Source organism: Triplophysa dalaica, chromosome 19, assembly GCF_015846415.1.
Source record: "Triplophysa dalaica isolate WHDGS20190420 chromosome 19, ASM1584641v1, whole genome shotgun sequence".
Classification (NCBI taxonomy): Eukaryota; Metazoa; Chordata; class Actinopteri; order Cypriniformes; family Nemacheilidae; genus Triplophysa; species Triplophysa dalaica.
Window position 1 is genome coordinate 9898352 of NC_079560.1, and position 27987 is coordinate 9926338.

Consider the following 27987-nt stretch of genomic DNA (forward strand, 5'->3'; position numbering starts at 1 on the left):
GCCTCATTCACTCACACACTCCATCCTCTGCTAAAGCTCTTTACTTTGCGCATGTACAGCTAAACTGAACATTTCATCGGCTCCAAGATGGCGTTAACACCACTGGCTTGCGTTCTCCTCCTCCTGTCCATCCAATGTAAGTCAATATTCTCATACTTTTATACTGTTTTGTAGAATAGGCCAGCGTGATAAATCGCGGTAAATCATTTATAAAAGTTTTTCAATCGTCTTTTCGCTAGCGAGCACACAGCGCGTCCTGTTTTCATCTCTTTAAGCTCACTAAACTATTGGGCTAACGTTAACCCGTTAGCTGTTTTCATACTGTTAAATGTTGATGGCGGATCCAAACTGAAATAAAAGTAACATTGTTGGTCGGTTGTGTTGTGTTTTGTGGCTTTTAGTTGCTTCATCGGTGGCCGGAGTCCGCATCCAGCTCTACTTGAACTAACGTTAACTTAACACGAATAAACCCGCACGACTGCTTTATTCTCTCATTCTACAGGTTTATATGCTTCTGATGTTGTTTTTGGAGAAATATATGATTCGCGTTTGATAAAGCGGCTGTTGTATTTCAAAGGTCCACATGGTATCGTGAGAGGTTTTTATTCACAACTAATCTGCTTCAGTCCTTTGTCCCCGCTTAAAAAGTTTTTGAAATGGTATTAAACAAACGACGAGTGTGAGTTTGAAGTTGTTGTGGGGATTTCTACATTCTGCTTGTTTTAATAACGAGCGTTTTTACATTGAGAGACTAGTCGAGTTGTAGCTGCATGTTATTGTGAGATAACGGTTTTCTCGATAAAGTGTTCACGGGAGCGCGCGACAGGGGCGCCAACAGGCTTTGATTTATAAAACATTCATATCGTCTTTAACATTTAACAACACGTTGTTTTAATACTACAGCTGTTATATATAATGGAAAGCAATGGAGTATATATGAGGATATTTTTGTCTTGGATTTTTGTCGTCGGTAGTAATTGAATCAAAGACTTCAGTCTAGACAGATAGCTGAATTACATTAAGACTGAATCTAAAGTTGAACTAAATGTGATTGTGAAGTCTCTCTAAATAACTTTCACAGAAAATAACCAGTAGTTTAGACTTTATGACAATGTACAATAATAATTTATATAATACACTTATAATCATTATTTATAATTTATACCTATAAGGCTGCAGTGAAATAAAAGCAGATTTTGAGGGTTGTAAATCTTAGTTCAAATGAAATTTCTTCTTAAAGTCTTTTGTTTGATAAAGTGTGAGCTTTTGTAAAGGTTAGCTTGTAGTTGTAACAGTTAGTGGTATGAAGTCACGTAGGCTAGACGTCTGTAGATGTGCTTATCACCTCTTTTCAAGAGTGCAGATGATCTTAATTACACAGAGATTACACATTACATCGGCTGATAAATGGGTTTTGGAAATCCTAACATTTAAAGTTTCTAATGCTCTCGGTTCCTTAACTTCCTTTTGAGGGATTACTTTTTGTCTCCCCATTTTATAAATACCTTTTTTACATGTTATACAAATTTTTGTCTGTTTGTTTTTAATGTTTATGCTTAAACGTTCATTTTTACATTTTCAATTATTTATTTTATAAATAAAACATTTGATTTAGCGAATCATAACAAGTTTCTCATAAAAAAAGAGGTAGCACTTTAAATTGTGCCTATGTGACACATTTTATATACTAATTCAATTGATTGCATATTATTCAATTAATCAAGTCAGTTTCAGAAATGCATACATATTACTTTTTCATTAGTTAGTTCAGTACTATTGAAGCAAAATTATGGTTTGTATGATATCATTTGGTTTAAAGTTAGTCATTAAAGTGCATCAGAGAATCAGATGTATGTTTTACATCACCTAATCAATGGAGCAGTTAAAGTCATGTGCCAACGACCGTTACTCAAGTTTGTTATACCTTATATGTTTAAAAGCAATGTCTAGTCTCTGTGGAGTGTAATTGTACAGTGGAAAGTTCCTGGTTACTTCTGCAAGCACCTTTGGTGCCAAGTTATGCTTTACTGGATAGGATGGAACAGATTCAGAATAGTACAAAGGTTGAGATCACACCTCATATTTTAGATGAAACACTTCAAGTGGTAGCTTTACATTTTTGCCTAGTGTAATAGAACCAATGGCTTAAGACTTTGAAGAAATGCGTTTTTAGATAGTACTCTCCTTATGTTGCCTATGAATATATACTAAAACGTGTGTGATAATGAAGGTTCAATTTTGGATGTGTTCAAAACGTAAATATAGTGGATAGTAGAGATAGTGATATTGGTCCCTAAGCAAGATATGGCGGGGATACTATAATATTTAAAATGTAGTGGATCTATATAGGCGTATTACATTTGGTCCCCTGAATCTTGGGTAACATCCTTGCCTAGAAGGCAATATGTGTTCTCTCTCCAACCCTTTCCTGGAAATGTTTTTCTGGGGGTAAATCAGTTAATGGTTGACATTTTTGATGTGTGCATAAGTGACAGAGAAATATATATGGAAAGATAGATGTTCCCTGTGCTCATCTCAAGGGCTGTTGTGTTACTCTTCCACACAATGTTGCATGTCTATTTTTGCTTAAACTTCCTTTAGCCGGAAGGTATCAGTTTTCCTAGAGTAAAGGAAACTACGGTATAGTGATGGGAAAAATTCCAGACAGGGGGTCCCAGCATAATCCAGGTACCACAACACACAGGCTGTGCGACAAAACATGCTGAGTCTTTAAGCAACAGGAGAGTTGCACATGTTCGGCCGCCCATCCAGAGCAACCCGCAGTAACATTTAGAAACAGCTGAGCGGCTGTGGGTGCAAGTGAATGTGGACCACCCTCGCATAGGCTAAAATATATGTCCCATTCAGCCCATCGCAGACTTTCAGCATTAAGAACAAATGTGAACTACTTGCCCACAGTAGAACTCAGGAGAGACTGAACTCACTTTTTTGTGAGTTTTATTTTGTTTAGGATTGGAAACAGTGGTGAATGTTATACAGCTTTTGTTAAAAATCAGTTGATATTCAAAGACTATGCATTTTGAATTTCTGATGAAATGGAAATCCACCTGAATTCTCCAAAAGAAACTTGAGAGGTGCTTGTTTTTAGGTTTATCCTGGTTTCAATATTTTTTATCTTTTGCTAAGCAGTGACAGATGCGGAGGGGAAAGCTTAGACCTAACAGATTCATAGTTCAGGAATGGCAAGCATGTGCATTCCTTAAATGTCAATAAGATTGAGCATTGATCAAAATAGTGCCTGACTGCTGGTCTGGATATATTGGTGCCTGTGCAAAAGTTCAGGATTATAACACGCCTCACTTTTATTTTATGGAAGGTGATTTAATAGTTTCAGTCTTTGTGTTTTCGCTTTCATGTTTGTTGGAAATGTTGTAAAATTCAAACAGTACTCCAGAATATATATATTATAACACATAATCAGTGGTCAACATCACTATCTAAACGATTGTGTCTATTTTCTTACATAAAATATGGTTATTCTTTGTTTATTCCGGGTCTGTGTGTTAATTTTTGAATACCCTATCATCCTCATGTTTGTGTAAATTTCCTGTTAGTGATTGTAATCTGCTAAAATGGTCCCAATGGGAAGAACGTGCTTGTGCAAATTTGCTGTCTACATAGAACAGTAGGTCAATAGAGCGCCTGGCATCAGTGAAACATTTGGACACTGTCAGCTTCATGCAATAATTACTTATTAGCCAGTTTTAGAGATGGAAATATTTTCTGTTTTTTCCTTCAGTGTTCCTTTGCAAATTAACAAGTTTCATGTACCAAACTCATATAATTGCCTTAGAGTAATTTAGTCAAAAAGGCAATTATTATTGCCTTAAATAGAAACATGCGACATTATCTGACAGCCGCTGAAATCAAACTGCTGTACTTTCTATTCAAACAAGCTATGCCAGTGTATCCTGATTATAAGCTCAGAGATACAGCTGACATTTCGGTGATCATTTTAATAGAACAGACATGATATTCATTTTAGGGATGCACTTTAAATTATCAGCGATATCGATATCGGACAATAAATGGTCATTTCAAATGTTATCATAATAGCCGATATTAAATGTATACCGATATATTATATCTGATAAATTTTTTATGGTTTCTTGTGGTTGAACCACTTCAGCTGCACGCTGCTCACAGTTAAAATGACAGTCTTTCTGTCATGATCATTCACTTCCTGCTATTAGCAAAACATTGTTGATGTATGTGATATTTATTAAAGTGTTAATTATAGGAACAAAAGCATATTGTTTGAATCAGACTGCTGTCTGAATGCTTTCTGTCTTGAGACCTGTTAGACGTGGCTATTGAGAACACCTTTTTGGGTTGCTCTGAAAGGACATCTTTAGTTGTTTATAAAATAAACATTATACCAAGTTTAAAAGTAAAAGAATCTTTAATCTTATATCAATATTCAGGTACTGTATATCGGCCAATATAAAGGTTATTGGCTTCCAATGTTCACGTATCGGCCAAAATATACATATCGGTACATCCCTTATTTATTTTAACAAGCATTGCATTTGCTGTATGCTAGTACAGATAAGTGTTGTGTAAGATAAGCGAGCAATGAGGTCTTTCCAGAGGGAATTGATGGGTAATATCAGTTAATTTCTTCAAACTGAAACATCTGCCTCTTTCACACCTTGTTTTTAATGTCCCATATCACAAGTACAAATGTTGACAGTCAGAACAGACTAGCTCACATGATTCACCTGATAATTTGAATCTCTCACAGCACATATCAAGTTCTAAACTGCCTGCTATAAAGAGCAGATGACTGCAGAGGGGTGATAAAACGACACCCCCAAATACATGACTACAAACCTTCAGCAGAGATTGTGGCTAAAAGTGCTGAGTTATGATGCATTAATGAAATTTACGGGGTTCTGTCTGTCTGCATAAGAAGTTAAAATCCACAATATGAAGCTTCATCAACAAACAGCTCATCCACTTTGTTTCATAATCTGACTAAAGGTGCAATTGAATTATGCCTTGTCATGTTTACGACTAGCAAGTCTTGTAGCAAGACAGTCAATCAAATGAAAATACCTACTCGCCTGGTGTAAACCAATTTTTATTAGGTTCACATACAGTAGCATGCTGATCACAAAAGAGAAAATGTATAACTCCTAAAAGTATTACTTTGGCACTTTTAGGGCCTTTGAGTATATATATTTTAAAGATTAATGGTATAAAATACAATGCTTAAAATAGTCTCAACAACCTGAACAATTTCATATTGAGTGTTATTTTTTGCCAAGTCATGAATGATTATTAATTGATAGATTAAGTTAACATTAACAGAGCAACTCAAGAATCTAATTTGGCTCTTTAGTGCAATGTAACTCCTCTTCGGGTTAAAATCAACATTAGCACCAGATTTGTTGTGTGCATTTAGCCGACTGGTCAGATTGCACTGACAGATTGTACCCAGACCATCTGTCAGACCAACGTTAGGGCCTCATAGAGATTCTCACACGTATTTGCGAAGTGAACAAGATAGAGTTTGAACTTAAAACTAAAACGCAGTATGACTCTCGTTTGAGAAATCTATTGATGTTCAATGTTCTAATCGACATCAAAACGACTATAGTTTGCCAGATTAAATCTCAGGGCAATCTGAGAGAAAGAGCAAGTTGCCTGAAACACTCAGAGCTTAAATATCTGTAAAGTTTGATTTATCTAGTGGCTTTTAAAAGTGAACTTTTGTAATAGTATGCGTTGAGTACAGCTGCTGGTGCAAATCCGTGCCCCGAACAAGTTAGTGCTTTGGATATTTGTCATACTGGCAGACATTGGCAGAGATCTTTCTACCCTGTGGCCCTGAGATGTCTAAATAAGATTATGAATATTTAATAAAGAAAAAAAAAATTTTGGCTAAGTGTTGTCGTAGTTTATCGATGGAGCCATTTATAATTTTATGTCTCTTTTATAAGCCTTAACTTATATTTAATAGAAATCCGCATTCATGTTTCTTCACTGCAGTCACAGTCTTAGCAATAAAGCTAATCTTCTTTTTCCTGATGATATTATAGATTGTTGAGGATGTCTCAAGGCGGTAAAGTTATCTCTAAGATTTGCCTCCTAAGCAGGCGACACAGGCGCCGTGTTTACATCACTGCAGCGTATAGACGTTTACAGAGATGACCTTAAAAGGAGTCACTAAGATATGGTGCATGAGATGTTTCCTGCTGGAAACTAATCAGACAGTAGCCTATAAGTAGATTTAAGACTTAAGACATCCTCATAATGTGTAGAGATACAAAAACTATGCCAGACCGTTGGATGTTATTAATCCATTTTATAGTAAATAAGCGATGTGGAAAGGATTCCACTGTTATTGACATACTCTTGTCCATCACAGCAATGCAGATTTTTTTTTTGTTGCATATTTATATTATTAATACATAAATAAATGCATACATATTTATATTGCAGCATAGCATTAATTGAATTTCTCATGCATCTTTTGGATTAAAATCGTATTCAAATATTCCTCTGATGAATTGCTTTAATGTAAAATATACACTGAAAAGGCATGTTGATTTACTAGCCCTATTGCAACACATTAGCATCTGCTGTGTTTGACCTCTTCATTATAAAATCTCTGGCAGTGTGCTTTCCCTGGAGGATGTTCTCATAAACTGTGGAAATGATTAGCCGCAGCCATATTTTCATTCTGCCCTATCATAATTTGTGTCTTCTTAAATTTGTTGAATTGCATTGGCATAAGTTGTTTTTTAATAGGACTGAGAGAGATGCAAATCCCCATAATATAATCCTCATAGAGATCCATCTAAATTCGATTCAAGTTGTGGTAAATGAGCTGGAGATGAAAGAAACAAAAAATATTTTATAAAGAGGTGGATTTGTTGTCTATATACATTCCGACATATACTTATAAAGCAGCAGTGATTCCATTGCTTTTCAGGATTTTTCAAGTTTTGGATTATTGGAGACCTGAGAGCGAGGATGTGTTGTGTGATACCTCAGATATGACTGCTTGCTCGTGTTGTTTTTTTGAATTCAAGAACAAAGAGAACACTGATGTGTTGGTTCTTGAAATATTAAAAACATGAAACAGTAGGAGAAGAATGGAGACAACAAATAATTTATATCATAAATAAAGTGCACTGGCACACAAGCAAATAATGCCTTTCAGCTGGGACTCTTAAAAGTCGTCTTTCATTGTGCTCCTCAAAAAGAAAAGTTGCCCAGTGATGAAGGTGGACTACTTTTGGCATCAGCTGGTGTGATTTAGAGCAGGTCTGCAGATGTTGGGCATTGAGAAAGGACATTTTAAAGAAAATCTTGTGTATAAAGTTGTTTACATTTCTATTTTACAGTATTTCAATTCTATTTTAGTCATAGGATATTGATATTGTATCCAGACGCAAGATTTAATCTTGCAGTGTTTGATGCTTCACTTTACAACCAAGATCTGAATTCAAGAAGTATTTCTAGACACGTTTGTATTTTGAATGACTTCACAGTTAGGTGGTGCATGATTCTCAAGTATTGTTTAGTGTGTGACGAGCAGCTTTGCTCTAAATGAAAGCCATCTATGGCAGGTTAATTCATCCCATGTCTCAAGCATAATTTGTCAGGATCTTTTTTATGAAGGGGCAGTGCTGAGGTTCTTTTTTTTATGCAGGATGTTTGATCTGATCACATTTAAGAAGAGAGCACAGTTGTCAAAAGTAGACATCACATGTTTTACATTTATCTAGGTGGGGTTAATTACATCTACTGCAACCCAAATTGGAGATTTTAATGATGGCAATAGAGTTGAAAGATATTTTCAGCAGTTGAGGAAATACTATTCCCCTCGTAAAACTACCCTCATTAGACAGTTTACATTGTAGTCTCTCTGGGCTGGTTAGGGCAGATAAGCGCCATGCATTAAGTCAGGAGTGTTAATACTTAAAGAGGCAAGTATGTAAAACAAGAAATCTGTTAAATATGAAGCACATGCCCACACTTTGCAGTCGCGTGATGCGCTTTTTACCAAAGTTGCAGTAAGATGTCAGTCCTCTGCGTCCTCCCACGCTCCTGGAATGTACACATTTGTTTTAGATGTCCAGGCAGCGGATGGGCATCAAATGCTCCACATTTTCGCCCAGTGAGCAGGAGCAAATCGCTTCCCAAACAAGAGGGAATCCTCCTGACGAGGAGCTTTCTGTGGGGAGGTCACTGCTTGCCTGCTGCTCAGATGGTGAGATTCCCGTGCTGTGAAACCCCCACGCTCACTCCACCTGTTTTACAAAACATTCCCTCGCTGGTCACTTAGACTGCGTATGCAAACTATTTGAATCTTAAGCATGTCTTTGTGAACATTTGTTGGCTCAGCCTAATTCACTCTCTTTAAATTCTTTTGGCTTTTTTTAGATAAAGTGTGTTTTATTTATTTAGAGACTTATGCACAGATGTCAGTGTGTGATAGTCAAATAAAAGTAAAGGTAAGATGAAAGTAAAAATGGTTATACCAGTAGTGTTTTGGTAGTTGGTAGAAGATGGTGTTTTGCAACAGTAGGGTCATGGGTTTAACTCATGCTGATAAAAATACATTGAATTTAAATTCTTACTCTAAATAGGACCTCGCAATTAAAGGAAAATTGAATTATTACAGTTACTGGCTGTCATGTTTAAAAGTAAAAGTGAGTTGAAAGTAAAATTCTTTTTACGTCTACTCCCATTTCGTTCTATTAACGACATCCTTTTATAGCAGCGGTCGAGCATGGTGGTAACCAATTACAGATATGTCTGTTGTGTGCATGTATGCATCAGCTGTGTTTAAGTAACACCAGTCCTGACGGTGTAGACAGCTTTGTTGATTTTATCGAGAGCGTTCATGAGATTGCTGAACTTCTTTTTTAAACTTGTGTTGCCGTGACTGTTTGAGGGATTATTATGGGATGGAAGCAGCCTATTATTTTTTAAATGCTCACTGTATATATATATATTTAAGATTTATTATAGTTGACCGGTTCGATTTATTGAGGTATAATCCAACAAACAAATGATTCATGAAAATATGAATATATTGCCCATATAAAGAATACTATACTATCCTGTCAATCAAAAGAGGACAGGAAAATGCAATGAATTAGTGCTCTGTGTATAGAAAATGTAAGTAAACATCACCATATTCATTTTCAATATTAATAGTCTCTATATGAATAAATAATAACATTCAGAAAGTAAAGAAATATATGTATTTTTCTTTAGAATCGCTATCCGTATTAGCAGCTATAACTCTGAATATTCGGCTATCGGTATCGGTGGAGAGATTTAGTATCGCTGCATCTCTAATATATTAACTTTGCATTCAGAACTTTCCTTAACCAACAATAAGGGAAAGTCGCAACAGTTGTAGTAAGTTGATCCGGCTGAGCCAAAGTAGCTTTCCCTGGCGAAAGCCTGGAATGAAGACAACCTCTCACCTGCAGTGTCTGTCCAAACACGGACTCACCTGTCATCCGTCGTCTCGCCCCGTCACATTATCAGTGACCCTCGTATCTGGCTGCTCTGTGATACCTCTTTGGGTCTGCTGTGACGATGCTCGCATTAATCTGACATCAAAGTAACAATAAATCAGGGTTCATGAAAACAGGTCCAAAAAGCTTCCCCGAGCAGGCCAGTCTGATAAACACACTATGTATCATCCTGTGTGTAGACCCTCTTTTGTTTACGTTTTGGGATAGAAAAGTCCGAAGACTCACACAACCAATTCAGCGTGGAAGTTTTAGTTCATCAGCTACGGTCTCTGCGTTTGGCAAAAGAAAAGTCATGCAGAAACTATGGTCATGCAGAAGGTTATATTTGCAACAGTGTGTTGGGTTTGCAATCGTGATTTAGTAGCAGACTTGATCAGTGGTTTAAAGCAGGGGAATGGCATGTTTTATGGTGTTTCTGTAAAGGCAGAAGTGAATGCGGACTGCATTTGCAAATGAAAGGACAGAGTGGAACTCTAAACCACACACCATGAATTGATTATATATATATATATGGGTTGTTGACAACTTGACACACCTACATGTGTCCTATGGTGTGACAGCAAAAATGTAGAAAAGATTTAATATTTTATATTAATTAGATTTTTAAGAGATATTTATCTTCATTGTTAAAACAAGAAAAAATCTATATACTGTATATATATATATATATCCTAACCCTTACACATCAATTCACAATATGCTGTCAGATAATAAATAAAAATCAATGTAAATAATTTGCATGCATTAACATTACTTAATACTTCCTTATCTAAATAATTGTAATTCCATACTGAAAATATTGTATATGTAGAGAAGTTAATCTATAATTGTTTATATTTATAATAGGTATGTTTATTGATTTCATTTTAAGTGCAAAATAATGTGAAGGATGGATTTGACAGAAGTAAAGTTTTAGAGCCCCAGCTACTTTAGATTCAGCTGATCCAGCTGCTCTGTGCAGCGTGTTGCTACACATAATGGCTTCCATACAGGAGCACAAACAAAAGACAATTAACCAGAGATGCAATGGGGGGCCGGTGAAACACAATAGACAATGTGAGTTCTGGGGTTTGTGCTTGGCCTGCTGTTTTAGCTCTGATTGTATCTTGAAGAGAGGAGTGAATGCTGCTGCCGGGTCTATTATACAGTTTAAGAGCTTCCTGCTGCTAATGTGCTCATTGCTCGGTGAAGGCAATGATTCTATAGCAAAGAATAGACATGACAGCTTCTCTACTTTCATACTTTGATTGGCTTCGTACTTTTTCGTAAAAATATATAAAACATTTTTTTTGAGGAAAATATCAAATATTTCATCCAATAATTAGAATTGTCCTTTTTTTAAAAATCTGCACAAACACATAAATATTGATATTATCTATGAGTAAAAGTTTTTATTTTTCATATATAACGACAGTGAGTGAGATAATTCATGAAATGTAACAATTCCCTCACCCAAAGGGTTCACCCCCGGGGTGCTCTTTTCACCTACCCCACTGCATTATGGGGCATTCCTTTTGAGCAGGAAGTGATGAGGATTATGAGAATATCCCTGCTAAATCAACAAGTCTCCAACATCAGTAGGGTGGCATTATTCAGCTGTCAGACGGAGGCCATACCTCGCTGGTTTGTACCACAATTACTGCATTTAACAATAGATGATGTTGCCAACACCGGGTTTTTTTCATGTATAAAACAGCAGATTATCATCCAGCAGAGCCATTGTTATTTAGAAATAAATGTGAATTTATTATGCCATTTTTGTGTATGTTTACGAGTGTATTTGTATGCAGGGGGTGGAAAATGTAAATTAATATCCTTTAGATCTTCGGATCATTCTATTTTAAGCCTGTTCAGGGATTTAGCTCAATACTCTTATTGTATGTTTTTATCACAGCCTATTATATAGAGAAACACAGCCAAGAGCAATGACGCTTGCATGCATTTTACGCTCTAATCCATCCTGTAAAGACGTCATCAGAAATCCTGGTGATGCTTCATGTACTTTAATATCACGAGTTAGAGAAGAGAAGGTTTCTTTCTGCTTCACAGCACAAGCTTGTACTGCCACTGATCTTGAAGAAGGCTCTGGCAGAAATTACATTCCTAATTAGGATTAAGGAAGGGGTCAGTCTGCTTGCAGCCGAATGCCAAGCATTTGCAGTAAGCGGGAATGACGCCATCTGTGCTGAAAGCAGCGAGCAGCTAATTCTGGAACTGAGTGCGACACGATTTACAGATTTTCGTTGTCGCTGCCTCATAGGGAATTTCAGATCCTCTGTTTGGTCGAAAACAATTTGGTGAGCTGAATGAAAGGTTTTAGAGAGAGATAAGTACTTCATTTCCATACCGGGAAACATTCATGCAAATGTTTGCGAGCTGTTTTAGATATTCTTATCTCAGGTTTCTGTGACAGGCAGTTGTTGATATGGCTCCTCGAGCCGTAGGGTTGAAAAGTAATCCCTGATAGATCTTATCGTGGGCAGTCAATGCTGGGATGGGGAGAGATGTATAGCTCCAAGTTACCTGCAGAGGCAACCAATTAGTAGGCCTGTGCCTGCTGTTGACAGCTGCTATAAATAGCAAAGGCTCCTCCAACAGTAACCTGTTCTCACCCCTGTGAAAAGAACTAAACTTAGTATATACAACTGACCAATGAATAATCATTAACCTGCAATGGATATGTTTAGTTACTTTTACATTTACGTCTTTGACACTTTTATCCACTGCAAAACAAACTTGGCATTCAATATAAACAGTACATTTTACATCCCCTGGGAACTCATGACCTTGGTGTTGCAAGTGTTGTGCTCCCCCAGTTGTGCCACCGGAAAAGCAATTAATGATTCAGGTCAAATGATCCGGTTTATTTAAGAATACATTTAAAAATTGTTATATATTTTGTAATATAACAGAAAAAATGTATTGTGTCATATGCATTGAGTATGGGCGGTACTTTGAGTAGATTAAGTACTTTACTGTCTTTAGCATAACATCATAACAAACTAGAAACGAAAAAAAAAATAGAGGATCCAAATTTTCATTTAATCAGCATTTCAAGATGTATTGTGGTCATTTGAGTCCTGAGTCTGTTGAATTTCGACTAAATCAAACCTCAGGAGTGACAAAGTCTTCCAACAGCAATGTGAAAGACTGACAGCATGACAAGACACATGAAAACTTTGGAAAAAAATTCAGGTTATCACATAAAAAAATAAATTTTGAACTTTTCCCAAATACATCTACAAATATTACTGTTGTATTGCTTAAAAGTGAATATGAACTTGTTTTCTTTAATAAAATAAAATAAAAAATATCATTTCAACTAAACACTTATCTATAAATATAAATTAAAAAAGGTGAAAAAAAATGTATAGGGTCTCAATTGGTCTCAATGCAACATAGCAGCATCTGCCCTGTACATATATATTACAAAATGTATGAGTATGAATCAGGTACAGCATAAAAATAAAAAGGATCCTTATCTAGTGTTTTTATAAGTTCATTGGGGCACTTAGGAGTTATTTGTGCTGTTGTATTGTGACTGTTTTGTGTCTTTGTTACAGCACAGTAGCCATAAAGCGATGTCCCGATTAATTAAGTATTCATTCTCTCCCACCGCCTGAAACTGTGTCACAAAACAAAGGTTTCGATTGGCATTCATGTGGACTTGAACCATGTGACACTAAACAAGGGATCTATTTTTTATTGGAAAAAAGAATGTGATCTAATCAAGCCCAGTTATTTCATGTGACTGGAATGTGATGTTCATATGATATATCCCTTTTATTGTCAAATATTTCCAGATGCAATCTGGAAACATAAATACTAACTTTATCACTAAACACAGCTGACTGTCACCACTGTAACCTCATTGGAAGGCCTGTTGTCATGCAGATGGGGCATGAAGGGGTACAGTAAAGAGAGTGGAATGGGAAGTACACGATCCTGTGAACTCCATTCGGCTGGAGAACAAAAGGAAAGGGGCCTCCCACGGTAACAAATGCTGACGCAAAGTGACATGTACTCAGGCGTTCTGTGACACCACTACCCCTCTCTCACCGCTCAACTGTAGCTTAGACTTTGACCTGGCAAGATCATAGGCTAGCTCAGCTGCAGTCTACCCCTCAGATACCTCAGGTTAACCGAAGAGAACCCATTGCCGGCGCATCTGAATGCTAAAAACCTGCACGTTGGCGGCTGAGCCTCGGGCGAAAAGTGAACCGTCCAAATTTAGAAAAATGCAAATCCTGTTGCACATCATAGCCCTTCCTATTCCAGTCTGCTTTGATTCACCTAATGTACCTCAGGCAGGTAAATAAAGGGCTTCGGGAAGACAATTAATATTCAGCTGACTACAGCGAGTGTTTTAAGCAGAATTGCGCTTTAAGAGGAATGTCGCCTTGTTCTGCACTTTGAAGTGACGCCTGGTGACATTTGCTCAGCAGCTGAAGGAATATCAGAGGTATTTTAGAGGTTGTGGAGGCTGCTTTATCTTTGTTGAACGGTACTATTTTTAGTCTGAAATGAGATCTACAAAACTGTGTGTTATTTGAGAGAAACATCCTCATTTACAAGTCTGTAACATTTAGAGAAACGGTTCTTTGGAAATATGTTACATAACAGAATATTTTTCTGTTTTTAGTTTAATGAAAACGTGAATGTACAAACAGGACAAGGCTAGTGTTTCATGTATCGATATGAACTAAAAACAATTGATTGTGTCTAGGTCCCTCAGGTACCTTCATCTCATCAATGCTGTCATTATTAGATATCTTTACTTAACATGGGATGAGACGGGTGCGTCTGAGATCAGAACATGAGGTCATAGTATACCACAGAGATGCACTGATTCCCCCAGATCGAAAGCCTATGCAGTTTTCCCCAAGACTTTTGGAAGATGGCAAAAAGAAGATCTATGATTAACAATGGTTTATGATACTACACATTTTGTCTATCAAGATAATGTTTACAGATTAACACAGTATTTTCTATTTTTGATGCCTAAATACAGTCGCCAGAAGTAAAAAGCTAACATAAGTAAAAAGATGCTATAAACAGACTACACTATGGTCACTCAACGTCACCACCACCAAGCCTCTGACTACGTTTTCAGACTTTATTAAAAAAGCATTCCCTGAAATAACTCAGTAATTGAAAATTGATCCCCTTTTTTAAGAATCTTTTTAGATTTTTCTGTGTGATGACAATGAGTACTTAAGTCCCTGCCAGATGATGTCATCGCTTTTAGCAATTTATTAGCAACTGCAATTTTTAAAAATCACAGAGTGGGTTGTAACTGGTATGTTTTATGTCATAGAATAAAATTAGAAAATATTTAGAGAGATTTGATGACCACAAACCTAATTTTAGGCATTTAATCAAAAAACCCATTGAGTTTGGGGCGATGGAACTGGAAGTGCTAAAATGCTTACCCCTCTTCCGGCTTTTCCATACAAAAATACGTCATCTCTGAGCCTCCCTATAGGAGATGCATAGCTGTGTTTCACAGCTGTGTTTCCATTTCTTAAAGGGTTTCTTAAATTAACGTGACGCACATTAATGTATAATGTATAATATTTTAAGCTGTGCAGTTAGCTTGTTGAGTCAGCGTCATACAGTATACAGCGAGCTCGCCAGTTTGAACGCACATTGCGATAAGAACAACTTTTTTTTAAATGTACCTTTTTTGCATTTACAGACTTGCAAACAAAAGACTCAAATGAATTTGAACAAATTGGTTTATTCACTGTTGAAACTTTTCAGTCACTAGTGAATATGAAAGATCAGGGAATCATTCAAAGCTCAGTAAACTATAAGAGAACGTAGGATGTATATGAGCTATGCAAATTTAGTTCTAACTAAGTTCATTTAGTAAGTTAATTTAGTTGGCTATTGTGGGCTGAAAAAGTTGAAAAGGATATTCCATATTATGATTTAAAAACGTTTCTGTTTGGTTGAAATAAAGTAACGTTTTAAATAACCTAATCATTTTTATCAAATTTTTATGTTTTAATATGTAGAGTGTTGGTTAAGTGACTCAAAGGTACGGTAGGCCTACACTTGCGTGTGTACAAGATAAGGATGGCACCACCTCAGCCTCTGAGCCGTGGCAGACCTGAATGTGTAAATTGGTTTCAAAAGATAAGATATTTCAGGTTATCAGTTTGGGAAGCTTCATGCTGAGAGTCTGTCTACAGCTGTGAAAACACCATCATCGCTGACCTAACGCCTCAAACCTGTATACGTCTGTTGATGCTGTGGTTCCCATGAGTCTGGAGAGATGAGGTCAGCTACTTTCTCTCAAGCAGGTGGGATGGCCAGTGTAAATGGGCTGCTTAGGATTTATGTTTTTTAGCCATGTTAATTACAATGACTGGTTTCTTGGGAGATGCCTTGTGAACTTATGCTCTCATGTGGTATTCCAAACTACAAGTATGTTAGATTGAGGAGAGTGGACTTGGCAGGCGTGAAAATTGCTTGTGATTAAGTGAGTGGTATTTCTTTCTCCACAAGATCAACATTCAGACTGTTTAAACATTCTTGCATGAATTGCATGAATTTATTATCCCATAACTGAGTTATGCTGCACTCATGCTGTACTTCTTTCAGTGGTTTCAAACAAAACCAGACACCAAAGTACCCACGAGATCTAAGGTAAGGTGAAAACATGGGCTCTCTCTTGTTATCCCTCAATGGTCTTAAATTCAACACTCGAGTTTATACCATAAAAATATTTGCCTTCCAGTATCGACACAAGTGTTCCAGCAAGCTCCACGGGTGTAGATTTAGAAGCACGCCCCTCAGCTAAGTCACAGTGGGGATATTGCAGAACAGTTATCCATGTGAAGGAGGATTCCTGACCTCTTACACATCATGAATCGTTCTGGGCTACAGATCTTTTAAAGCTGCAGGCGTAGAGTCAGAGTTTGCGGAACATTGCTTTGAGCTTCACAACATATTCCAGTTGGACACGATCGAACTCTGAGATGCATCCAATCAAATTGCAGGATGTGTACTGTATGGTTGTGTTGGCATCTTTTTCTCAGCCAGTGAGCATCCCCCACCCCGGCAAAGTGAATCAATGCTGCAGTTTAAAAATAACAAGCAATATCACCACTTCATGCATTGCTGAGTGAACCGCATGCTCTCCGACACACTGCGTTGGGGCAGAATGCATTTGGGCTTTTCTGCACGCCTTTCCTTTTGCCGATTACAGATCACAAAGCTGGGTGTGGTGCTTTTAAACTGCGCTGTGGAGACTCTCCAAATAGCCTGTGATTCTGGCCTTATAATGCACTTCTGGTGTAATGTTTCCCTTAGACAGTCATGCTGAGTTTAGTGTTGCCACCAGGATTAGAAAACAGCCTACCAATATTGTTGACCGTTCTTTCCGTCCATCATGTCCATATTTGTACTTTTGCAAGAATGAGGAGACCTATCCGTGCCACTTCAGTGCCATGCAGATCCATTATGTAGATATGGAAATTAGGATAAGTCTATTGAATTATTCAGGTCTGTAATGCCCAGGATTTTTCCAGGGCATTACACTAAGATTACCGAAGAGAGCCAACAGTTTGCCTCAAAAAGGAAGAAGTGGAAGATTAAAGCTCGGGCTTTGGATTGTCACAATTCATCCAGCTGTGCTCTCCTAACTGGAAGAGATAGTTCAGGATATGTAGGTCATAGTGCACCTGCCTTGTTTAAGGCCCTCAGCTATCCCTACTCCAGACCACAGAGAATTTACCCTGCAGGATAGATCTTCAAAAGCTTGGTGAGCTATAAACTCAGATACCCTGTCAGTGCAATGAGGTTTGGGGAAAAAACATTACCAACAGCCACCAGAGCGCTCTGTTTGGATCATGGTCTGTTGACAGAGATATCAGAGGGGTAGCTGGATATAAACAAGGAGGTGAGGGGTACTTTGTTCACATCACACAGTTAGCCCTTGCTAGTCTACTAGTCAAAGAAAGGGCAAACTTTGGTACACTAATGGCATCTGTATCCTCCATCTGCTGGCACTGGGTTAGACATCACAGTAAAAGAGGATATGATCGTGCATTTTGTTTGTGTGTGAGGTATTAGACTCATCCTGCATCCTGTTATGCTAAACCATTATGCCAAAGAACCTTGGTCAGCAGCTTTTGCTAAAACCTTTGACCTCTGAACTTAAAACTGTTTACAGTAATCTTTCAGACAGATGATGAAGATGTGACTTGTACAAGTTTATGGAATATATGTATGTATATATATTAGGGCTGTCAATCGATTAAAATATTTAATTGTGATTAATCGCATGATTGTCCGTACTATCCATACTAAATTAACCTTAAATTATTCCTTTTTACGATTTTAATACTCTATTCAACATGGGCATGGGCAATAATATGCTGTATGCAAATGTATGTTGTTTATTATTAGTTAAACCATGCTGGACATAAGTATGAAGACATGTTTCAAAGGTCATAGAAGATAGAAAAACCACAGGTTTCCATTACTTCTTTCTTTGCAGCTATTTACTTACACAAGCCTGTTTACATTTTCGCACAACAGGGCACTGGGCTATGCTTGAAATGGCCCACTACTTTCCTACATTTTGCCAAGGTGCTGTCAAACTGGCTGTTCTGGAGGGAAACTGTGATAGCTCGGTGGAGGCTGTGTGCAATGCAAGGCAAAGCTGCCTGGCCGATGCAATCATGTTGCGTGGACTATGGGTAGTCAGTGTGCTAATTTTGAGTTCAGTATTCCACTGTTTGGCTACCTGAAGGAAGTGCTCAGCGCAAACGTTAGCATATTGCCTCTCGTCTGTCTTCATAACGGTCAAAGCGTGCGACCGAAGTTTCCAGTGTGTGTCAAAATAATGAGCCTTGACCCCCAGGTAGCTATGGTTACTGAGGGAAGTCCAGTAATCTCCGGTGAGCGCAACCGTGTTTGTCTGTCTTAACGCCTGTTTGACTTTAACTTGTGGAGTTGTCCATCCGTCTCCGCTGAAAACAATCGAGTGTTGTCTGACTTTGGCGAGGGGACGGAGAGCTCTCTGCATCATCAGTTGTATGCTTCGCCATTGTAACACATCTCAATACTATGGAAGGAAGGAGTCGGGAACCGGCAAACATTTAAACATTTAATAAAGCAATATAACAGCCGGCGGCCCCTCACGGACGACCGCCGGCAAACAAAACATAATATAAATACAAACATAACATAAGTTCGGGCCCGGTCCTCTCTCATCGACGGTCCGGTCGCTCGTTCCTTTTATGCTCCCATCTCCTACGTGATTCGAGCCCGGTGTGCGCACAGCTGGCGCTAATTCACAATTACTCACCGGACTCGAACCACGGTCTCGCCCCGCCTACTCTACTACAGCCATCAAGTGATATTTTAAACTCGACGTGCTGCAGTGATAACTTAATTCACATCCACAATAAATGCAGATAACTTTTAACTTAATCAAACCATTTTATATATGAATTTTTTGTTCAGAACACCTTTTTCTTTCTCCATTTCTGTTATCTGCTGCATGTCCATTTCCCAAACTACGGGCAGGGGTCAAACAGAAAATGCGCGCTGCCCTAATCGCACAATAAAAAAATAGTGCCGTTAAAATGAATTTGCGTTAACGCATTATTAACGCGGTAATTTTGACAGCCCTAATATATATATATATATGTGTACATATATATATCCTAATAAATGTGTTTATGTTTAAAAACAATATTTGGAGGAAACATGTAGACACCAGGCATCACATACTGTAGCATTTGGTCAACAAAAATCAATACTTGATATGAGCTAAAGGGAGTTAAAGGTCACAATATATCATGTTTTTGAATCACTCTACAGTAAACATATATTTACACTGTTATCGTATTGTGACCCAGATATAGAAATGATGCCCCACCACTAGTCTGAAAGTAGTCAGCTGTCCCTCATGTATGTTAGTAAAGCATTTTACAGTTGTAAAAGCTGCCATAACACACGCAGATTCTGCCAATCTCATATTTAACTTGATTACCTAAAGAGTAGTATTATATAATTTGTATCTTCGAAGAGTATTTGGTTTGATCATCACATTTATAAAACATAGATACAGCTGTACGATTATTTCCGGAAAAACACAATGTACTGGGGGTGTGTTGGAGGTGTGTTGGGGGAGGAACTAAATCACGAGCATAACTATTGATTCACTATAAGTTTGCCAACCAAACACAGACATTTGACTTAGTTTCACTAGTTTCACTATCTGGCATCTTTTAGCGCTGGAACCACTTTCCATCTATCAGTTTAAACAATTTGCAAATCCAGCGTTATATCCACTGATTATATAACATCAATCATTGAAATGCTGTGATCAAACAAACACACCTAAACTTCACTATCGCAAGATAAAAAAGCTGCAGGCCCACAGCACAGCCAAACTTGATGGTATGCGGGTCTTGCTTGTCGGTTGGGGTGTGGGCAGGGTCTTTCTTTCGTCTTGTCATGCTCTTCCGAGAGAATTACCCAGTAAAAGGAATAGCATCCCTATTTTGCGAAATACTTAAAGAAAACTTTCCGAAACAAGTTGGAGTGCTTGGGTAGTGTATCAAGCACAGCAATACTACGTCACAAATCCAACTCGTATTTTGACAAGTTGACCAAGCATGAGAAGCCTGCATGTTTAACAATGATAATAAGTCAGAATGCATGAAACACATTTGCATCACCCCTTTAGCATTTATCATAAAATTTACTTTCTTGGAATAAACTGTATCATTTTAATTCCTTGTTTTCCCTGCTAAAGATAGAAAAATTGAGAAATTCATTTTCACACTTTCTTTTGAAGGTGCCATCTCTAAAGCAGAAACAGGTTATTATGCAAAACAGGTTCACAAGATTAAATAGAAGGAATGTAAGGATATTGCATACAGATTGCAGAGTGTTTGATATTAACGAGTGTATTTTGTGGTGGTTGTACATTACAGAATCCAAACAGATACATTTTAAGCTCATGTCCTCATTTTTGTGCGAAGCACTGATGTGGTTTCTCTGTTGGATTTGTTGCCATGCCTGTTTTTGTGTTTTATTACCAGCGTTGTTCTGTGTTGGATGCATTCTCAAGAGCCCTGGCCCACAATACAATCATCAAAGATTCATGTAAATGATCCATAGGAATCAGAGAGCTATTAAAATTTTACTTCCCTGAACATGTGACCTTTCTAAAAAAAACACATGTTTGAAGTGTTCAATATGTGTATCAGTGGCGATCCATGACACCTCTTCAGGGGAAGCAGTAATGCGGAGCTCGGCAAAACATGTATTTAGCCCGTCATGTGTGTGCCGCGTCATGTCAAATTACATGCCTGCTGCAGACGCGTCAAAAGGGTTTTTGATAAAAGAGACGCTCGCGTGTACTAGATACTCGCTTAGTCTCATGTGTAATCAGAGTTAAGTGTAAACGCAGTGTCTTTTGAACGTGAGCATAGACCTTTTCGACTGCAGGCACGTATTTTGACATGTTGTGTGATGCACATAGGATCACGTGAAGTGCTGAACACGTATTTGGAATTCCTGCTTCCCCTGGAGAGGAGGCAGCGATAGCCACTGATTTGTATATATTGCTTAATATAAAATTATGAAAAGATACCTTCAGTTCACCCAAAATGAAATTCTGTCATGATTTACTCATCCTTAATTCAATCAAATCTGTATAAATTTATTTGTTCTGATGAACACAGAGAAAGATTTTAAGAAGAATATTTGTAACCAAACCACCATTGGCCACCATTGACTACCATAGTAGAAAAAACATGTAAATAAATAAATGTTTTTGTTTGGTTGAACACAAAATAACTTTTGACTACTATTGTAATTTACTCTACTATGGTAGTCAATGGTGGCCACAAAGAATAACTTGAGGGTGAGTACATTTTTTTATTTGTGGTGAACTGTCCCTTTAATACTGTAGACTGTTTTTAACTAAATGTGAAATGTGTGTTAATTGTGGTCACTCTCTTCATTATTAGGTTGTTACTCTTAACAGAAGGTGGTAAATGCTGTGAAGGTCAACCTTTTTCTTGATGAAAAAATTATTCTATTCCAGCTTTACATGCTATAAGACAGTCTTTTGTAAGATGAATTTCTTGAAAAGTGTAAACTTTGTGTTGCTATCAGAATTGATCTTTGTTTGACTGTTTATAGTCTTTAGTTCATATTTCTTTTTATTTCTACCCTCAGTATGCAAATCATACCAAGAGCCTTTTACCTTCTGTGTAAATACTGCGCGACCCCAATACAAGCTCAGCAGATGCAAATGAATTAACACGTTTTCCTGATGTTGTATAAAACCAACGAGACATTAGAATTCTAAAAATAGTATGAACTTCAATGCTGACCTTTTTCATGTTTATTAGCGAACACGCGCTGAACTTCGTATGGCCCAACGCACAGCCACCCTGACATTCACCTTAAAGCAATTTTGTCAGTCTACACAACTATCTGAGGCACGATGATAAACATCAGGAGATGTTTGTTGTGAAAGTGAAACTAAAAATGGATTGTAACATATCCGCTCACAGCTCACAGGGATGCGAAGAATGTGTGCTGTCAGGGTGGAGAGGTTGGACGCTCGGCTTGCCTGTTAATTGAGTTTCAGGAACCTTTAGAAGAGTTCAGTAAAACCAATATAAAGTGTGTCTCGGGCCATGATACAGCATGCTTAAAATGTCAGCAGGCAATGAACTTATAAACTGATGTTGTTCGTCTTTTCTCATTGCAGGCACCTTGGCAGTAATCCTGAAGTCGGCAGACACGAAACCGTGGGTCAATGAGTTCGATTGTAAGAGCGAATAAATGTTTTCCATTTTGACTTAACCTGCTGTGCTTTGTTGTAATGTTTAATATTAAGCCTTCCACTGAAACTGTAAATCTGTATAACAAGCTCGCTTTTCTTGTCTCACCATACAGCGGTCGAGCTGTCTTGCATGATAGAGTCCATCTCCACCACCATTCCCAGAATAGAATGGAAGAAGATAAAGAACGGAGAGCCCAGCTATGTGTTTTTTAATAATGAAATAGCAGGTAAAATAAATGCTAACTTTTAGCTTTTTTTAGTTCCATTATGACTCATTTAATATTATTTAGGGACTGATATGTATATTATTATAGTTTATATTTAACACCATTATTTATATATGAAAGAAGCCAGTGGACCATCTATGTCACTCAAAACTTTGTTCATTATGTTAATTTCTAGGTGACTTGGAGAGGAGAGCGAAAATTCGAGAACCTGCAACTTTATTCATTACGAATGCAACAAGATCCGACTCTGCAGATTATCGCTGCGAAGTGTCTGCCCCCAATGACCAAAAATCTTTTGATGAGATTCTGATATCTCTCGTCGTAAGAGGTACATCAACCTTTTATCTATTGCTTAAATAACTCTACTTTTATACAAATTCTTATTTTACTCAAACGGATGTTTGAATCCACATTTATTTTTGACATAGTGACATTTTTGTATGAAGCATTGTTAGTATACACCAGCTGCAACGTTGTAATATGAGGAGCGGCAAGCCAACGCACCCGGTCTTGGCACACATTTGAGGATGCTTTTGCCCTGCCTCAGCTGTAAGGGCGTGTTCAGAGCTATATCAGGAAACCTCTGAAACTACATATGAGTTTAATCAGGGATCTAAAAGGGGAGCAGTATGTTCACTTGGCCGTGATGCTTGCATTTGGGAACTATAGTGTACAAAGATGCTCCAATAACGTCTTTATTGTGCAAGTATGTTAAGATGAGGTTTTTTTTTTGGCACACAGTAAAGCCCGTAGTACCCAGATGCTCCGTACCCAAATCAGTCCCAGTTGGCAAATCAGCAGAGCTGCACTGTGTGGAGGACGATGGCTTCCCAAAATCTCGATATCAGTGGTTCCGTAACAAGGAGGAAATCCCAGACGACCCCAAGAGCAGCCCAAAGTTCTTCAACTCCAGTTATACCCTAAACGGAGAGATGGGGACTCTGGTGAGTCGGGGGGGATGGTGCGGATGCAGAAAAAGAGGTGTGGAGGCATGGCGAAAGGGGATATTTTAGGGAACCGTTCATGTGCGATGGGATCAGCCATGAAGGGAATCTGCTGCCCTCATTTGCACATTCCACAGTGCCATTCTTTGCCATTTGTACTCTGTGCCCTGGTCAACCTTCACACCACTTTTTAAAGTTTGACCTGCCTGCATGCCGCAACAATCTTTTCCCCTTAAGGCGACAGTGTCTGAAAGGTTTGCTGATTTACTGTGTGTCCTCAAACAGCGGTTAGTGTTTTCCATAGACTTGTTCATTTAGCTTGAGACGTTTGATAATACACATGGATCACAAAAGTTTCATATGGCCGCATAGGAACACACTTAGATCATTGCACAAAGATTCAGCAACTGAGATCATTGTAATTTATGGCCCTCAGAAATTCAGTGTCGTCAGAAAGGAGGACGCCGGGGAGTATTATTGCAGAGCCAAGAATGAGGCCGGATTCTCAGAATGCGCACCACAGATGATGGAAGTTTGTAAGTATTTTTGATTGTTTTCCACATTTGAGGACACCTCTCGAAGACTTTGATCTCATGATGTCACATTCTTTTCTAGATGACATGAACATTGCTGGAATCATCTTGGGTGTGCTGGTTGTGGTGGTGGTATTGTTGTGTATAACAGTTGGCATCTGCTGTGCCTATAAACGAGGCTATTTCACCAGCCAGAAGCAGACGGGAAACAAGTAAGTACATGTGGAAGACAACTTTGACAGCGACTTCATTCTGAGTCACACTCTGTCCCAGGGCAGTTTTGACTCACCATTTTACAGCTTTTTTCCATTTCACCGCCTAAGGAGCATCAAAGCATTTTCACTTCAGTCTCAAAATAACATTGGAAGTCTGAAACAACAAATAATACACTGTTTAAAATAACAAAAATGTATATACAGACGCGGAATAAATTAGGAGATCATTCCAAAATGTTTTATTATTTATCGATGTATTGTGACCATTTCAGTACAGTGTCTGTTGAATTTCAACAAAATCAAACCTCAGGAACAGCAATGTGAAAGACTGACCCATGACAAGAAACATAAAAACTTAAAAAAAACAAGGTTATCAATTTTTTTTAACTTTTCCTTAATACATTTTTGGAGTATTTGAGGTCTAAAAATATACAGAGCATATTTTCTGTTATTTTGACCTGTTCCTCCAGTTTTTAAATAATAGCAAATAGAAACAATATTTATATTCAACAATTGGGGATAAATGTTGTTAGTTGTCCAAAGAATAAAACATAAATACCTATAAATAGTAACAATTCTGAAAATGAGTAAATAGAAAATTCAGAAATACTTAAAATAATTCTGATATGGTCTCTTAATTTTGTATGTGGCATTTATACATATATGAAGTTCTCCCATTTCAGCTGCCTTAAATTTTTTAAGTTAAATTGAATTAGCTTTATTAGTCAGTTGAACTTAATTATATTGAAGTGACTTTATAAAAAACGAATTGTAAAATACAGTACAACTAGATTTTTCAATTCTGTAATAAACAGTATAATTTAATCTCAATTGAATCTTAAAGAATCTTAAAGCTTTGATTTGATTTAAAAAATTTGTGTACAAGTGAAAATGTTGAATTGTGGACAAATTTAAAATGTTTTTTGATGTAATGACACCTTTTGGTTGTGTTCTTAAATATGTCTCTATTAAGTGAAGTATTTTTTCCTGCAGTTACAAAGCTCCAGCAAAAGGTGACGGAGTGGACTATGTAAGAACAGAAGATGAGGTAAGAGAAAATAAAAAGGGATTTTTATTAAGGGTTCCAAGGGTTTAAGAAATCTCATCAAAAGTCTTTATAAAGAGAATAACTTTAACCTCCTTTACTCAATCTTCTCTTTCAGGGAGATTTCCGGCACAAATCCTCATTTGTCATTTGAGAGAGAGGCAAAGTCTCAAAAGACATTCAAAATTACATTGAAAGTGATTGGCGATTTACCTCGCAGACACAAATCCCCACACACAAAGGACATGAAGGCTGGAGCAAGAACAGCACGTGCCTTTATCAGGGCACATCGGCAATGACATCAACCGTATTAGCCAAAGGTGACAAATAATCCCAAATTTCCAGTCACTGTTTAACAGACACTAGATGTTTCTTGTTTTTATCCTGCTTCTACTGCCCCAGACTGTTTTAAATTATTTGCCTTGGTAGTTGTAGCATCTCGTTAGTTGTAACAATTTGGTAGAATCCAATATTACTTTTCTGTTAACTTTTCTGTTATTTCTAAAACATTTGTTTTGTACTAGCTGAACTATTTTTGATGGAATATATTTTAAAATGCCTATAGAAAAATGATTTACTTTTTTAAATGTTTGTAAAATACTAACCTACTTTTTTTAGACTACTTTGCTTGTGAGAAAAATGAATAACCATTTCTATCCCTGCATCCTCAGTTTTTGTCATCTATCACCCCAAAATAATGCAAAAGACAAATCGACATTTAGATGTTTTGTTTCAGATTTCAAATCCTATCAAAAGCATATCCAGCTTCACCGATTTCAATCAAAGGTCTTATGTATTTACTATACTGCTGGGATTTTAATGTTAATAGTAAAACGACGTTCCATGTTCATGTGTGTAGATAGTCTTAGACTGCGAGTATCTTTTGGATAAACACCGGCAAAAAGCTGGAGAATTTTATGAAAGACCAGTGCTACGTATCATTGATTTTAAGTGTCCTTCTATGCTTACTGTTTATCTTGTATATAGTGAATATACTGTTTAGGTTGTTTATTTTTTTATTTTCTCTCTTTGTCTTTTTCTTATTTGAGTGAGAAACACTCCATCTTACTTTTCATTATAACAGGGTTTATTTGTGGGGTTGTATATAGATCCACTGTGAGCTACACTGTGATTAGAAAGCTATCAGTTTAACCAAACATTGACAATTATTCTCAATGGGGCAAATATGAAGCTCTTTCCATGAAAAACTATTTAGACAAAGCCGGTCATGGTACAGAGAGGATCTGCCTTGTTAAATACATTTGATAGCATAAACCTACATCATATTTTGACTTGCAAAAAACTTTTCCTTTCATAGCAGTGATGATCATTTTTCATGCACAAATTCAACATGAAGAAGGTGTTAAGAGTACAATCATAACTAAACTCACCTATGTTTTTTTTTATATGAGACCATGCATGACCTACCATGTGTTCATGTAACTTTTGTAAAGAACCATAAATCATTCCTCTTAAGTGCCTTCCTCTTTCACAATAGCCATGTGAAATCTATTAAAATGCAGTAAAATTGACAGATTACCATGTCCAGGAAATATAGTACTATAACCACACCAGCTGTTAAAAAAAGATTTCTGTCTTTTAACTATGTGGTTACTTACTGTTAAAGGGGTCATATCACGCATACAATTCACGTCAGTTCGTGGTGTGAGTTGACTAAGGTTCTGTAGTGTTCTTTAACACTACAGAACCAAAATGTCGGTGAAACTCTGATCTCACTAAGAGGAAATGTGACATTTCTTTCTTTTGTAAACACAACAGGGTTACAACTAAATGCGTGGAGTAATTGCATAAGATCATTCATTACTTGCATCACAGTTCCTAACCTCACCTGTGCTCAAATAGTTTACTTTACAGCTTTGTTCACACATAGCATCAATACAGGACTTCAGGAGTATTTTAACAAGTGGCCCTAGTCACACATGGCTTCCGTTGTAGCTGTTAATGGAAATTGATTTTTGAATTCACATTCATCACTCTCAAACCGCATCAATATTCAAAAAAGGTGTTTGAGAGGAATGATAACATTCTGCGCTCAAGATAATACGTTTAACACGCATATCTCATATAAAATAATGGTTTTAATTTGTAAATAGACATGTTGTCATTTGAGTAGATATTCCATTATGTATTAGTGCCTAAATGTAGAGTAAAGAGGGACAGAGGACTAGTGTTTCATTGGTAAATTTTTCTTATTTTACTAGCTAAATAATACCTATAATTACCTTCAATTAAGAACCTTAAAAGCAAGGTACTACATAACAAATGCTAGATCTCAACATGTCACTTGTGTACTGCGAGGGGAACAACAAATCAATTGTTTTGTGGGTTTACAAAAAGCAGGGAGAGCTGTACCAAATACTGACTGCCAAAAGACTATTATCTCCATTTCCACTACGATTCTGCTCCCAGTTCTTTTTTATTTTGTTTGTTTCTCCTGAGTAAGATTTTCGGAGACTGAGTTCAGATGTTTTTCACACATTTTAGTTTATTTGCAGTTTGTGGTTGTTTTTGGAGACAGCTGGAATTTTAGATAAACATATTACACTCACTGAATTAAGTCCCATTGCTTTGGGAACGGTACAAATCCTGTGTGCATTCTTGAAAAGTATGTTTGTGATTAATAAAACTCACTTTCTAAAATCTCTA

At 37.2% G+C, this 27987-nt stretch overlaps 1 protein-coding gene across 1 annotated transcript; it reads left to right on the forward strand.

The window, feature by feature from the left end:
- On the forward strand, positions 1 to 27985 carry jam3b (junctional adhesion molecule 3b). Its single transcript, XM_056731236.1, has 9 exons — positions 1 to 136; positions 22282 to 22341; positions 22470 to 22583; positions 22759 to 22911; positions 23325 to 23527; positions 23964 to 24063; positions 24143 to 24272; positions 25269 to 25323; positions 25439 to 27985. The coding sequence occupies exons 1-9, from the start codon at positions 88 to 90 to the stop codon at positions 25472 to 25474; spliced, it is 900 nt and encodes a 299-aa protein (XP_056587214.1). The 5' UTR covers positions 1 to 87; the 3' UTR covers positions 25475 to 27985.
- Positions 27986 to 27987: the final 2 nt, after the last annotated feature.